Source organism: Talaromyces rugulosus, chromosome II, assembly GCF_013368755.1.
Source record: "Talaromyces rugulosus chromosome II, complete sequence".
Classification (NCBI taxonomy): Eukaryota; Fungi; Ascomycota; class Eurotiomycetes; order Eurotiales; family Trichocomaceae; genus Talaromyces; species Talaromyces rugulosus.
Window position 1 is genome coordinate 1,291,245 of NC_049562.1, and position 12,247 is coordinate 1,303,491.

The 12,247-nt window shown below is 47.6% G+C and overlaps 4 protein-coding genes across 4 annotated transcripts; 2 read left to right on the forward strand and 2 right to left on the reverse strand.

The window, feature by feature from the left end:
* Positions 1-163: 163 nt before the first annotated feature.
* TRUGW13939_02905 (uncharacterized protein) lies at positions 164-5,625 on the forward strand (the record flags this gene model as incomplete). Its single annotated transcript, XM_035486092.1, has 6 exons — positions 164-241; positions 302-368; positions 433-606; positions 659-865; positions 924-1,012; positions 1,066-5,625. The coding sequence occupies 6 exons, from the start codon at positions 164-166 to the stop codon at positions 5,623-5,625; spliced, it is 5,175 nt and encodes a 1,724-aa protein (XP_035341985.1).
* Positions 5,626-6,031: 406 nt separating this feature from the next.
* TRUGW13939_02906 (uncharacterized protein) lies at positions 6,032-7,578 on the reverse strand (the record flags this gene model as incomplete). Its single annotated transcript, XM_035486093.1, has 5 exons — positions 6,032-6,243; positions 6,542-6,658; positions 6,719-6,743; positions 6,803-7,275; positions 7,359-7,578. 5 exons carry the CDS (start codon positions 7,576-7,578, stop codon positions 6,032-6,034), a joined length of 1,047 nt encoding a protein of 348 aa, XP_035341986.1.
* A 1,649-nt stretch (positions 7,579-9,227) lies between these two features.
* On the forward strand, positions 9,228-9,990 carry TRUGW13939_02907 (uncharacterized protein; the record flags this gene model as incomplete). Its single annotated transcript, XM_035486094.1, has 2 exons — positions 9,228-9,470; positions 9,535-9,990. The coding sequence occupies 2 exons, from the start codon at positions 9,228-9,230 to the stop codon at positions 9,988-9,990; spliced, it is 699 nt and encodes a 232-aa protein (XP_035341987.1).
* A 271-nt stretch (positions 9,991-10,261) lies between these two features.
* On the reverse strand, positions 10,262-11,878 carry TRUGW13939_02908 (uncharacterized protein; the record flags this gene model as incomplete). The annotated part of the gene is made up of 4 exons (XM_035486095.1): positions 10,262-11,350; positions 11,412-11,483; positions 11,536-11,639; positions 11,707-11,878. 4 exons carry the CDS (start codon positions 11,876-11,878, stop codon positions 10,262-10,264), a joined length of 1,437 nt encoding a protein of 478 aa, XP_035341988.1.
* Positions 11,879-12,247: the final 369 nt, after the last annotated feature.

The following is a 12,247-nucleotide window of genomic DNA, read 5'->3' on the forward strand; positions in this document are numbered from 1 at the left end:
AAGCCTCCGTCATGGTCTTTTGGGTCTTTTGAAGTAGACAATCGCTTTGCCAACGAATTATTGATCCTGCCAAGCATTTGCAACGTCCCGAAATAGCACAAACAACTGCATTGCTGAAGCCCAAGATATGCCATCGCTGTCATCGCCCTCTGCGTGATTGGATATGTCCTCCCAGATTCTGCAAGCAGAGCTGGCAAATTTGATCCAGGAGTCGAAGCGCAAACACTCCGACTTGAGAAATGTATGTTGTTTGTTTTGCATTATCAAATGATTCAAAACACACCACTAATTCTGAATACAGGCCGCGGAGCAATCGCTGAGTGAATTGAAGGCATTGCCTTCGACCTCCGAGGCGCAAATTACTGCAGGTTTGTGCTCTCATTTCGCTTGTCTTGAATTTTAAGATTCAAAGAAACTGAACGACTATTGAAGATTTAATACGACGCCCAAATTTCATCTCTCCGTTTCTCCTTGCTTGCCAGACACGGCAGATCAAGCTTGCAGCTATAGGCGCTGTTTGCATTCAGAGGCTTGCTACATCTCATGCCTTGTCACCCGAACGATTGGGTGACACATTGTCAGCATTGAGGGAAGCAGCTGGCCTCAGTAGGGATATCTCGTCCTGACCAATTTTTCAGATTACTGATATTTTTTCTAGGTCAAGATGTCCAGCTCAAGATTCTTCAAACGTTGCCAGCTTTATTGCACAATTACTCTGATCAGCTGAGTGGAGAACTGCTCGCTCATACTCTGGAGATTTGTGCTACGATACAAGTCAGCAAGGTTGCTGCCGTATCAAACACCGCAGCAGCAACTCTGCAGCAACTCGTTATTTCTGTTTTCGAGAAAGTGGTAGCTGAAGATGGTAAAAGCATTTCTATGAAAATTGGGAAGATCAATATCACTTACTTTATACGCTACAGGAAACCCTAGCCGCTCAACTACTACCAAGAGTGTCCCGGTCGAGAATGCAAGCATCGACATTGGAATTGCCGCCTATGATGCCCTCCAAGTAATTACCAGCTCTACTAGTTACGTCACTTGATCACTAATTCGTTCCTTTAGATTCTTGGTGATCTTTGCCATCTCGTTGAGGGCGAGAAACTCGACTTCCTCCAGATTAAGGGACTTTCTCCTGTCTTTGTTTTAGAGCTTATTGAGAGTGTCTTGGTGAACAATATCAAATTGTTCCGAAGTCACCCAGAACAGCTGCACGTCTTACGGGATCGGCTTATGCCATTAACCGTGAGATACCTTTCAGAAAGGCACAACTTCCCTCAAACTCTCCGCATTACGAGAATTCTGCTCATCCTACTACGAAATTTTATGAGCCTTCTACCGGATGAGTGTGAGATGGCACTCGGTCTTCTTATTCATCTTCTAGAGCCAGACGTCTCAGTATCATGGAAAAGAGTTCTCTGTATGGAAGTGTTCCGAGGTCTCCATGCCGAGCATGGCTTGGTAAGGTTGGCGTATGCTCTGTTCGATGAAACCGAGGGACGAAAAACTATCGTGAAAGATCATATGGCGTCTTTGTTGCGACTCGCATCTGAAAAGCCCTCCATTATAGGTGTCAGCCACCAATCGACTGTTCCATCCGGTGTCTCACATTCTAGGTCAAATACCGAAGACCAAATAACACTGGAAGCCGGCGGTGTAGCTGGAGTTATAGGAGCTGCTGTGAACGCTGCAGATGAAAATGTGACAGGAATCAGCAATCAGTGGAGTACGGTGAGAGCGCCGTATCTTGAACTTCTCGACAAATCCGAAGCCCCGACGCCACCTGAGACATACATATACAGTCTCGTCATCAATTGCATTAGCTCGTTATCTGAAGGCCTTGCCAGGTTCATTCTCCCTCTCACAGTCACAGAGTCAAGGGGCAAGCGAAAGAAGAAGACCACAATGCATGATCGAGAGCAAGGATCCACAGGAGAACTTCAAAGATCAAATTCGACCAGATCAACTGCGTCTGATTCGAAGAGGCAAACTGTTCCTCTCAACCCACTTACATTGGAAGATCATCCACAGATCGCTGCTATCAAATCTAGCGCTGGAATTATTGAATCATGCTGGCCTGCCATTCTCGCAACTTGTTCCACATTTCTTTATGCGGCGTTAGACGCAGAATTCTATCACAATCTGGTTCGATCGTTTCAAAAATTGGCACATGTGGCCGGACTTCTGCGCCAAGCTGCGGCACGAGATGCATTTCTGACGACGTTGGGAAAGGCCACAATTCCAGTCGATGGTGTGACCGCATCCAGAAATGGGTCAAACACGCAGCAGTCCGACGCTCCGGAGACTACAGGAGAAAATGCTCCCCAATCGGCTCTGGAGACGCCCGAGGCGTCAATGGGAGTTTCTAGGACATCCTTGAGCACGCGGAACCTTCTCTGTTTGAGGGCTCTTCTCAACCTGGGGATTGCCCTCGGACCTACATTAGACCTGTCTGCATGGTCTATACTTTTTGAAACACTACAAAACGCGGATTTGGTTATCAAACTTGCTGCCGTTACATCTACGAAACAGGCTGCTAACGTCGGAAATGTCGATAACACAAGCCAAGCCGGCCAAGACATCCCAAAGGCAAACATGGGGAATGAAATTCTTGCAGTTCAAACAGTTGCCTCCAGGATGTTTGAAAGCACTGCTGAATATCCTAACGATTCCTTTGAAGCAGTGCTAAAAGCCCTGCTAAATCTGGCATTCAATTCTCGACAGAGTTCGACTGCAAATCCCCTCTCCCCTGCGCAATCCTCTCCTTCTCGACGCATGGGACGAGTTCATCAGACAACCCGCAGTATTTCGCTGGCTGCGGGAAAATTCAGGATACAAGACGATGAATTAAACTTTGTGCTAGATAAAACCAGAGACCTCGGATCGGCAAATATCGATCGCCTTTCGAGTGTGGGACAAGAAGAAGATGCCATCTGGGGCATATTAAACGCCAATTTAAACGAAATCATAACCAGCAGTGACTATAATTCGGCCATCCGTCTGAAAGCGAGTAAAACGTTGAATACAATCATTCTTCAGACGATGAAGGACGATTACTTGGAAGGTGATTTGCGAAACGCACTACAACTCCGGAATCTCCAATCACTCCAATCTCAAATTGAATCGCTATATCGCCAACGAGCTCAGCCGTCTGCTGTTGATATGGAATCTCACGAGCAGGCGCTCGATACACTCAAAGTCATGCTGGAGCAATACGGCGAGACCTTTGTATCCGGCTGGGATCTTGTATTCGAGCTGGTCTCTAGTGTCTTTGATAAGAAAGGTCTAGATCCTGACGGCAATAATACAGCAAAAAACGAGAAAGATACCTCGTTGAAGCCTCGAAATTTCACAGCAAGATCGCCTCGACTTATACGATCTGCATACAATTCATTGCAGCTCATTGCCTCTGATTTTCTTACTTTGCTTCCGCCTTCATGCCTTCTCAATCTAGTCGACTCATTCTCGTACTTTGCATCACAAGACTCAGACTTCAACATTTCCTTGACAACGACAACGTTTTTCTGGAATGTTTCAGACTTTCTTCAAAGCCAAGTCGGCAAGTTTTCCATTGAAGACTCCATGGATACAACCATAAGCGAAGAATCACTTACAAAACTCACAAATGATGTTGATATTCCTACATCACGCGGGGCTTTGTGGCTTATACTACTGCTTCATATAGTGGGACTCACGACCGATAAACGGCCGGAGATTCGCAACAGTGCAATTCGTACCCTACTGAGAATTTTCGATGCATATGGACCCCAATTGTCTCCCAAGGCATGGAATCTCTGCCTGAACCGAGTTTTGTTTGTGATGATGAACGACGTTCAGAATGGCACTCTTGAAGCCACGACTTCCAAGGAAGATGTTGGACAAGCCAAAGCGTGGGAAGAAACAGCAGTCATTATGATCAGGGGCAGCTCCGACCTGATCGGAAGTTTCTTTGATCAGATAGCCAAAGACGCCAGGTTTGATGCGTCCTGGAAACGATTTCTTGGGTTTTTCCAGGCCCTTGTCCAAATAAATACACATGAAGTAGTCGAGGCAGTCTTCAAAAGTCTCTACGAAATCCTGGAGCATGCCGAAACCCCTGGTAGTCTCAACAACGAAGCGGTTCAATTAGCATGGCTATTATGGGTCAATAACCATCCATCCATCAACGCCGAGTCTCTGAATATGGAAGAGTCAAACCAAGATGCACTCCTCGCATACCTCCGCTCTTTTCAACAGATCTACAAACTCTACAAGAGCAGCATAGGCGATGAGCAGGTTCAGCAAATCCTTCAACACTTGAGGGTGGCAGTGTGGAATTCCGTTATTTCAAGATATTCAGTTGATGTCGAACATCAGTCTACTCTCCAGGAATTGGTTATTGAATGCACAAAGGCGCTTTGTCATGATAAACCTGAATCTCAACCGGCAATCATAACATGCCTGGCAGATTTTGACGACGCTGCTTTGACACAATGGTCACCAAACCGAGACAGGAGCCGCCCGTCGTTAGTTGCCTTTTCAAAAGCCGCTATCGATTTGTCAAGTTGGTATATTACTGAGCATGGCATTAAAGCGGATATAATTTCAGATGGGTCATTAGTATCATTACTACAGCATCTAGCGCATCCTATTCTCCGAAAATATGACTGGAATGGCAGAGACCATGAGCCTTTGATATGGCAAAAGGCCACGACATCAGCTATAAACATCATCCGCGTCGTTGTACCATATGTGGAGAAGCGATATGATGCGTTGGAAAGGTCACATATCACACAATTTTGGACATCCATCGTTGAGATTGCACGAGGCATCATCACTGCGCAGATACGCGGCGAAGTTGATATATCGCCAGGAAGGATCGCCGCCGATGAGGAATTCGATATCCAAGCCTTTCACACGCTCAAACCACTGATAATTCCGTCATTTGGGTCGAGCCATATACCCGATAGTATCCAACGAACTTTTTCATGTGCCCTTGTTCAATCGTCGTTCATTTACCCGCCACAGCGAATGGACAAACCCATCGAGACACTGCTTGCAAAACCTCTCCATGACCTGTATAAGGTGCGTCGCGGCCGAACATTCACCCCGGTCCCCATTGCAAGGTCGCACATTGCCTATGCCCTCGTGGATACAATGTTTGAATTAGCACGTGCCATCAATCCCCCCTCAGCAGCAGCGAAGGATCCATCACCACAAAACAGTACTGAGTCGCGGATCACTCTCGCCCGGTCAATAATGCCTTACTTGATCCTTCGTGTCTCCCTCCCGCTCAAATCGTACATCGCCGACCAACCTCTTCGCGGCCGAATGCCGCAGCCTGCACCAGCCCACCGCGAACTCGTACATATTCTCAAGGGCCTTGCAGACCTCGAAAGCGAACCCGTCGCCATTCCGGATGCGCCTAATGGGTTTGTTTCGTCATCTACAAAGTCCCATCAGCTACAATACCGTAAGCATCTTGGCTGGATGTATCCGCTTCTCGTGAAATGCGTGCATGTTACTGGCAAGGCAACGGAACGGGGAGATCGAGCTGTGTTGGAGAATCTGGTTAGGATATTGGATGCGGTGGGGGACTGTCAGAATCTTGAAGATGGAGACGACGATGAGGGGGACGAGGACTAGGTCTTCATCTATTACTATTATTATTTATGATTTGTTTGTTTAGCTAGAGTTGGTTGTTTTGAAAATAGAGAGTTGCAGCATTGGGGATGTATACATACATGTAATAGATCAATTGATTGTCATTGTTGCGTCTGTTTATTTCAAACGTTGGCGACACATACGGTTCTTCTCAAACTCATGTATTTGATATCTACATATACTTGCAGTGACCTATGGCATAGCATCCGGGCAGAGGCACACGCATAAACTAGTTAAATTGAGGGAGAAAACGAATTCCTTAAAAAAAGACTCAGTAGAAACGCCTCTGCTGAAAGAAAGACAGAAAGGGAGGGGAAAAAAAAAAGGCTGGATATTTATAAAAAGACTAATGCACAAGAAAAGATTTACTCGTGATGGATATATATCATTAAGCAGAGCCTGCAGGCTCTACCTCTTGCTGCGCAGGCGGCGGAGGTTGGATATACTGAGGGTTTTTGTTAGGGCCGACAAGGACTTGATGGTGTCTCTGAATCTGTTGTTTCTGCAGTATCTGCTGCTGCGCAACCTCGGGCGTTGGAGCGATTTCAGGAGCTTGTCGGTAGAGAAGGATTTCGGACTGCTTGAAGTAACGTCGGGCATCTAGTTACAAGAGGAAGAAAAGTCAGTCGGCTGTCAGAAAGAATAATATCTGCCGAGTATCCTCCCCGGTTTGATAGGTAGCGTGGGGTTTTGGGTAGCGGAAGGCGGAAGAGGACTAAGCAACTTCCGCGACGCTAACCCCAGTACAATAATACCGTATTGATAGCGCTTCAATAGCCGTCGGGTATTGAGTCGGCTATCAACACGTACTACCTTACTGAAACCCATTTCCGTTACGGCCTCGGCAGTAAATGACACGAACAGTAGATGGATCAGGGCAATGCGGGGGTGGACAGACCTTCGTCGATCAAAACCAGACTCAAATAGTACCTGGTCGAGTATTTCTTGTTGACGTCGCGGAACGTTGGAGTCAAGTCGAAACCGCCAAGGAACAGTCGAATAGGAATCGTTTCACCTAAGATCACATCGTTAGCGTTATTTTTATCCCTGTATTACAGTGTCTCCGTGTGCAAACCTCGTGATGGCGATCCGTCCATGATCTGTCAAGTCTCGATCAGCAAAAGATCTCTCGCGGGATTATCCGTTCAAGGAGCCTTACCTCAAATCGCACTAATGTTTCGCTTTCATTGTACTGGTTTGGTGCGGCGCCAGTAGTTTCCCGCCGAATGATAGACAGCTCCATGTGCTTGATCTTGAGGCGGACTAAAAGAAAGTATATCCGGCCGACGATGACATCTTTGAGGTGGTATTGCGATTTGGAGTACTCAAACTCAATGTGCAGGCAGTCTTCAATTCCAACGTCCATTTTGATCGGGCTGTTGGTCTCTGGTGGCATACGATATGAGTAGACCCAGAGATCCTTTTCCCGTATGACATCGGCCATGCGTCGAGAAACTGTGACCCGCACAAAGTACCGCAGCTTGACGTTGATGCCATTGTATGATTCGTACTGCTTCTCGACGTTTTTGAAGTTGAATGGGAATGTTTGCGGGTGCTGGAGCTCGCCGGGGGCCGCAAGCTCTTGAACAAGAGAAAGGAATTCGTAGTGGTTACCACGGTCAAAAAACATTTCTAGACAAGAGCGGTCAGCGAATGTGTTGGCCAGAGAAATCTCTGCATAGAGAGTAAGACGAGGTTGCCAGAGCTGGTCGTACCAATCGAGCCGATGAACTGCACCTTGATGCCAGTGTGTTCTAATCGCTTTCCATCTTTGGGTCGAACAGTGACGGCACCCTTGATGGACTCTCCATCCATGTACAGCGGGGCCTTTTCCCGACGGTCCTTGTCGAGCTTGACGTCTACAGCCTGTCGGTCATCGGTATCCTCGAGCACGATATCGATATCGACCGGTGTGGAGAAGAAGAACGGAGCCATTGCAGCGCAGGGAAGGCTCGAGTTCTTTTCGTAAAATCAAGTGTTGACGCACAATGGAGTTATCCAAATCGAAATATATCTCGCTTCTGTCCTCGGCTCGTGACTGTTGTTCTGGTGGAAGTTGATTGTGCTGTGCAGTCAGTTGTCTGCCTGGGCGGTGCAGTTGAGGCAAGTCCTGGGTTACGTAATCCACTCCTCCGCATACAACGATAAGCTTAGCCACCACGTGTAGAAGTGCATCTTTGACACGGGTTTTCAAGTTTGGAAATCTGTTAGAATTGATAAGGATCCTGTTCCAAAAAAAAATTTGATGAGGATTATCCTAGTATTCATCTATTTGCGGTGGTGAATAGTTGACATCAATATCAATTGATGTATGTATCTGATAATAGCCAACATACAAGAGGGAAATTGACTGTTCCAGATATTAGACTTTCTAGGTGGTTCAAAATGTATTAATATCCGATGCTTTTGAGATTAACTCACAATTGCGATCATTTCAAATGTTGCTGCCAACATCAAAAGGCCCTTGCAGCTATGTGTACATATAGTAAGTAAATATATATAACGCCCACACGCCTTGCATGACTGAACGTATAACTGGACAGAAGTTGACATGTACTTTAATACATACAATACAGTAGAAGAGAGCATACATTTCCAAAAATTGTCAGCTATACAAGCCAATTGGCATAGAGTCTGCAGAATACAACAGTGTATTTGCATCACCGGTTAAACTCGCACAGTAATAACAATACAGAGAAGTTAGCGTGGGGGTACCCTCCCGGCATTTATAATACCCGCGCTGTCTCGGCCGTGTATTGCGGGGGCCATTTCCTGGTTTTTGCAGCTTGTGAGTGGGCAGGCGGTCTCCTGAATGATGTCACGATGCGGTTCTAGGAGCAGGAATACTGTCAATTACCATAAATACGGAATCCAAGAGAGCGGTTTTGATCGGAAAATGGAAACACCAACGCATAAAAAAGCCGAACAGGTCGCTTTTTTGCACCTGGCCATGATAGAAATAGTTGACCAGCGAGGTGACTAGTCGATTGGAGAAATGTGTCATGCGACCTATCATCTGCACCTGGCCGCCCAGTTGCAAATCGTGGAAGAAGAATAAACAATAGTGTCTGTCGTATTGTTGGTATTAATTACTAGCTCGTGTGCCCCCCGCGCCGGCTTTCCCCTTACCAGCCGGCTGGAAGAGGCCGTCTCCACCGGCCATTGCGCCGTCAGTCTCGAGCAGTACGTCGAGGCTAAAGAGATCAGAAATAATCATCAGTCGATTGCCGGTTCTTTTCTCTCTCTCTTTCTGCTAAGATGTTAGTGCTGGTGGACCCGCAAGATTCCCCTGTTGTTCTTAAGGCAAAGAAACCCACATTGTCCTTTACACCTCCGTGATCACATACATACTCCTTCCTTGCCTTACTCGTTTTTCGCTCTTCTCTCCCACCGCCAATTCAGTCGCTTTTGAAATCCGACCTCTCAGTTTTGGGAACAACAATAGAACTCCGATTCTTCTCTCTCGCCCAGAGAACCGCAATTGGTAGACCTATCAGCGACTAGATCTTTGGGTCGTTGAAAGCGCATCGGCGAACTGTGGTTTACTCTTAAACTTAGCCTTCCCACCTTGTTCCGCCGACAAAATGCTCTCTGCCAACAACGACAAACCCGCAAACGCATTGAGCACGCCAGTTTTTAACATGCCAACATCCACCACAACCAGCAGCAAGGCATACTACCGAATGGATTCACACGAGCGGCGCGGCGTGGAAACGCAGCCGTTGCAACATATCTGGATCGTCACGGGGCCTGCGGGCTCGGGCAAGACGACCGTTGCCCAGAAACTCCAAGCTGAGCTGGGGTTGCCTTTTCTCGAAGGAGACGACGTACGCTTTTTTTTCTCTTCACTTTTCTTTTCTTTCCACGTAACTGACCATTAATTCTATACAGTTCCACCCGCCAGCCAACAAGGAGAAAATGGGCAATGGTACACCGCTGAACGACATGGATCGATGGGACTGGTTGATCTCGTTGCGCGACGCCGCCGTAAACACACTCTCAACCCCAGAGTCCGACAATGCTTCTCAAGTGCCCTCGGGCGTGATCATGTCTTGCTCAGCCCTAAAGCTCAAATACCGGGATGTCATCCGCGTAGCTGCCTATGACCACCCCAGCGTGCGAATTCACTTTATATACCTCAAGGCAGACGAAAACGCGCTCATGGCGAGAGTGATGGGCCGCTCCAGCCACTACATGAAGGAAAATATGGTCCGCTCTCAATTCGAAGCTCTCGAGGACCCGTGCGACGAGAAAGATGTGCTTGCAGTCGATGTTGATACTTCGCCGGAAGAGGCCCAGAGGCGGGTCTCGGAGACGGTGGCCAGGAAGCTTGCGGAATACAAATGATAGGAGAGGGACACAAATGAAATATAGGCTGCGTTTTGGTGTTTGGTAATTTGGGAGCATCAGCATGGATTCATGTTTGTATATGGCATTGGTTTTAGGTTTTTCTCTCTCTCTTTCAGGTTTCTTCTCTTGTGTCGTGAGACATTTTATAGCAAGCAATTATTTGACATCATTATAAACACATATAACCAATTACGAGTTTGAGTTTTTGTAGCGTATTAGTACGTTGACACAATGTTCAATTAATCTATACATAATCTACCTATTGACATCATCTCAGCCTCAGCAGCATTCTATCAGGCGACTCGATAAAGTCTCGGACTTTATTCGCCATGCGAGCCATCGTAGCTCCATCAATAACCCGATGGTCAGCGCTCCAGCTGAAATTGACGAGCTCGGCTTTCGTCACTTGTCCGGCCTCGTCGAACACGGGCAGAACCCTGGATCGGCCAACGCCCAAGATCGCGACTTCGCTCGACACGATCACGGGCGAGACATAGGTGCCGCCAATGTTGCCGATGTTGGATACGGTAAACGTGCCCCCGGTCAAATCAGCCGGGGTGAGCTTGCCTTCCTTTCCGAGGGCGCTCAGGCGGGATATCTCAGCAGCAATGTCTGAGATGGATCGTGCCGCGACGTTTTTGATATTCGGGACAATTAGACCTTGGGGAGTGTCCATTGCGACTCCGATGTTGTGGTTCCTGCGCATTATGATCGTTGGTTTCTTGGGGTCGGTTGTGTCGATCTTTGCATTCAGGATCGGGTATTCTTCCAGCGCCAGAGAGACGGCTTTGACAATAAAGGAGAGGGATGTGATTTTCTGAGCACTGGTAGGATCGCTGGAGAGCTTGCGCCGAAGTGTCGTGACAGCATCGATATTGAGCTCGTCTGTGAATAGGAAATGGGGGATCTGTAGGGACTTGGTCATGGTCTTGAACATCTGGGACTGCATATGCGTCAATGGTTCACGCGTCTCGGACTGTTGGGTATCAATTGTCGTGGCTGGTCTAGCAGCAGGAACTGCTGCTGTTTGTTGTGTTGTGGTGATAGGTTGTTGACCCCTCGTGGCGGCGAACTTTTGAACATCGTCCTTGGTGACTCGTCCATCTTTGCCAGTTCCCGTCACATCAAGGATGTTGACATTCAAGTCTTTCAAAAGGCCCCTCACAGCCGGTGTTGCGAGAGACGCATATTTTGATTGCGGTTTTTCTTCAGGGACATGAGGGACTGCTTCAGAAGTATCAAGTTGCGAGACTTCTGTGGGCTGCTGCGCGGGCTGTGACTCGACTGGCTCTGGCTGTGCGACAACAACAGCGTCGTCTGGATATTGTGCATCATCGACCTCGATATCACACAGGGCCTAGGAAATATGTATTCTTAGATGTGCACTCTATCAAACAAGGATACACCGTAGGACTCACCTTTCCCGTTGGCACTGTATCGTCTGTCTGGAAATGGAGCTTCTTAATCACGCCAGCATATCGCGACGTTATCTGCAAGGAGAGTCAGTCCTGTTTCATGCTGAACAAGGTGAAAGAAACATACGTCGTCCACGGCCTTGTCGGATTGATATTGACAGAGCGGCTTCCACTCCTCCACATGTGCGCCCTCCTCGACGTACCATTGAATGATCTGGACTTCGGTGATGCCTGGACGGAAAACAGATCAGCCAGGGAATAAACCTAGCCAACAAAATAACCAAAAAAAAAGACTCACCTTCGCCAACGTCCTTGAGAACCTGCGATCTGGTGCCCCAACATGCTGCGGAGCCATGGAAGGCGCGGCGACTGTGGAGACCAGCGAGCGCGAGCGATTGCAGAGCAATTGAATGCCCGCTGCGATATGTGCTGCGGCTGAGGAGCCGCCTGGAACAGTGTAGCAAACTCATCTTGCGCTGGTCACAGTATTATGAAAAGAAAAAGAGAAAAAGAAGGGAAAAAAAGATTCATTGTGGTGTAGCAGGTCATCAGTTTGGATTGCGGAGGGCGGCTAGAACGGGCAGAGCAGGCTTATCGCGGCGCCGACGGTAGCCGAGCTCTATCTCCTCTTTCCTATTCTTGACACCAACAACATTGAACGATAATGAACAGATTAGAAATCTCGCTTTTATAAGGATGTCGCAAAGTTCACGGTAATATTGCGGCCACCATCTTTATCGTCCCTCATACATGACACTCCTTGCCTCTTTAGCTCTGGAGGCTTTGCAGTAGGATTACCCCGCAATCAAGAAGAGCAATGTCCTGTCTTCTTAGGGCTG